At 45.9% G+C, this 2,999-nt stretch overlaps 1 protein-coding gene across 1 annotated transcript; it reads left to right on the forward strand.

Annotated features, from left to right (window-relative positions):
- The first annotated feature begins 696 nt into the window (after positions 1-696).
- Positions 697-2,160, forward strand: LOC120998843 (E3 SUMO-protein ligase ZBED1-like). Its single transcript, XM_040430004.1, has one exon. The coding sequence runs from the start codon at positions 697-699 to the stop codon at positions 2,158-2,160; it is 1,464 nt and encodes a 487-aa protein (XP_040285938.1).
- Positions 2,161-2,999: the final 839 nt, after the last annotated feature.

Here is a 2,999-nt window from a genome sequence, read left to right on the forward strand (position 1 = left end):
CATCGCGATTCGACCCCCGGCGATTCTGCATCGATGCGGTTGCTTTAAATAATCGATGCATGTTGATGACGTCAGCGTCGCGTCCGCCGTGCAGAGCCGAGTCGGAAAAAAAAGTTTTTTGGCGCCTTCTTTCCCGCCTCCCGCCTCCCGCTGACGTGACGACAGTGACACCCCCCTCCCCCTGTGTCGCACGCGTGAGTCGACTCGTGAGGAGGACTGGAGAGGAGACGGACGTGCAGCATGCAGCAGCACTGAGCACAGCGGACCCGTCCTCGTACCCCCAAGAGCGCTCAGAACTTTCTCCTCGGTCGGCTAACTGTGCTGTGCACAAAAGAAAAAAAACAGGCTGTCTTGCGGGGGGACAGAGGAGGAGGAGACCGCAGGACTGGAGTGAAGGAGACGAGTGAGACCCGAGCTAGGCCGCAGCCACCGCCTGACAGTGCCACACACTCAGACACAGTGAGCAGCAGTGGCAGGCAGCACATGCCACATGGGAGGCCATACATACTAGAAAGAAACGTGTTACTTTTTCTGTTGATCTCGTGGCAGGCTTTAGGCTTAGTCACTCAAATTTTTTTATTTTTTTTTTAAACTGACATTGTTTGACAACATCATCGTCACGTCAAGACTTGTGTCATCCCTACTCACAAATTCACATAGATGCCTGGCATGCATTGCATTTGCTAGTAAATAAAAATGGCAGAAGTAGAACAAAAGGAACGAGAGATAAAAAATGCACCTAGCTTTTTAAAAGCAAACATCTGGGAACATTTTGGCTTTTATGAAAAAAGTAGGAAGCACGAATTGGACAAGTCATACGCTGTGTGTAAAATCTGTCACACAAAAATTAAATATCTAGGGAATACTACTAATCTGAGAAACCACGTCAGCCGTTTTCACCCAGAAATACTAAAACCTACCACCACCACCAAGGAAATGAACCCAGATCAGCCAAGAATTGATGCAATGTTACAGTCAACTTTGCCGCCCAACTCTGAAAAGGTAAAGAGAATAACAAAAGCTGTGGCAGCTTTCATAGCGAAGGACCTGCGCCCTTACTCTGTTGTGGAAAACAGTGGGTTTCGCTACCTTTTGAAGACGATAGAGCCGCGTTACAAGATCCCGTCACGAAGTCACTTTACAGAAAACGTCATACCTGCACTCTACCACGAAACTAAAGCTAAGATAATTGCATCAATGAGCCAAGCAAGTCGAGTCGCAATAACGTGTGATTCCTGGACTTCAGTCACGACAGAGTCTTATGTTACAATAACAGCACATTACGTTAATAAGGACTGGCAGATTTTGTCGCATGTACTGCAAACGAGAGCCATTTATGAGTCTCACACGGGTGCTCATCTGGCAGAGCTACTTTCTCATGTTGTGGAAGAATGGCAGCTGTCCGATAAATCTGTAGTGCTTGTGACCGACAACGCGTCAAACATGATAGTTGCAGCTCAAGTTGGAAAATTCCCCCATGTGAAATGCTTCGCCCATACACTGAATCTTGCATCCCAGCGAGCGTTGAAAGTGGCCACTCTCTCTAGGCTTCTTGGCAGAGTACGTCGGATATCCACATTCTTTCACCGCAGCACTAGAGCAAGCCACTGTCTAAAAGAGAAACAGAAATGTCTTGGCCTGAAGAATCATAAGCTGATAACTGATGTGGCAACAAGATGGAACAGTGCATACGACATGGTCGAGAGGTTCTTGGAACAACAACCTGCAGTCTGTGCCACCTTGCTGTCTCCAGAAGTCAGAAGAGGAGAGTCCGATCTCTGCACTCTAAACGAAACAGATGTGTCAAATGCAGAGGACGCCGTGAGTGCATTAAAGCCAATGAAGGATGCAACCATGCTGATGTCAGAAGAGCGCAATCCAACAGTTTCTCTCATTGCCCCTATAAATGCACAACTTCTCCAGAGCATGACAGACACGATGGGAGACACACCCATGATCCATGAGATCAAGAATTCTATTAGAACAGATCTCCAGAAGAGGTACAGCAGTGAGGCCGAGAAGAAGATCCTTCATACAGCCTCTGCACTGGATCCTCGCTTTAAGGGACTGCCTTTCATCCTCACAGATGAAGAAAGATTGGAGATATTTAAAGGAGTCACTGAGGAAGCTGCATCCTTGGAGGTAATTAAATTAATTTGAAGAAGGTGGTGCTGGTGGTGGTGCTGGTGCTGGTGGTGCTGGTGCTGGTGCTGGTGGTGCTGGTGGTGGTGCTGGTGGTGGTGCTGGTGGTGGTGCTGGTGGTGGTGCTGGTGGTGGTGCTGGTGGTGGTGCTGCTCCTGCTGCCAAAACAATCACGGTGAACCAGGAAGTTCTGCAACACAGACAACTTGAACACACTGTGTGACAGACAGTTCCTGACTGGCAAACATCACAGTGAGTGAACCTATAACACAGTCACTGACTGTGTTATAGGTTCACTGACTCACTGTGATGTTTTACAGTCAGGAACTGAAGTGCTCCTTTTTTTGTAGGTACTGGTTAATATTATATAATATATAATATATATTATATGGTAAAACTATTGTAAAACTTATAAACTAACTGCACCAGCCAGGCCAGCACAACAGTTTAATGTTACAGAGACACTGACAGTACTGTTTTAAATAAATACTGTTGTCTGCTGCACTGTTTTGTTCATTCAGACTTTGCTATATGATATGCAGGGAACTTGGTATGATTTGTTTAAATAGCAGATACAAAAAAATATTTTTGTGCAATTTCTGACTGATTGAATTAATTTTTTGATGTAAAATTGAAAAACAAGGGGACTTGGGTAATAATCTTGATGCATCGTGATGCATCGCCGAATCGAATCGAATCGTGGACTTGATAATCGTAATCGCATCGAATCGTGAGACGAGTGAAGATGCGCAGCCCTATAACACATTGACTTTCCATAATACTCTCTGTAGAAGGACTGACCAGACAAGACCTTATGGCAGTGTAATGGCTTACGCTGGCGTCTGACATATCAGAAC

The sequence above is a fragment of the Bufo bufo genome, chromosome 1 (assembly GCF_905171765.1).
Source record: "Bufo bufo chromosome 1, aBufBuf1.1, whole genome shotgun sequence".
Taxonomy (NCBI): Eukaryota; Metazoa; Chordata; class Amphibia; order Anura; family Bufonidae; genus Bufo; species Bufo bufo.

What these genes read in the sequence shown, in the direction of transcription:
- LOC120998843 (XM_040430004.1), top strand. Translation starts at nt 697, where the DNA reads ATGGCAGAAGTAGAACAAAAGGAACGAGAGATAAAAAATGCACCTAGC.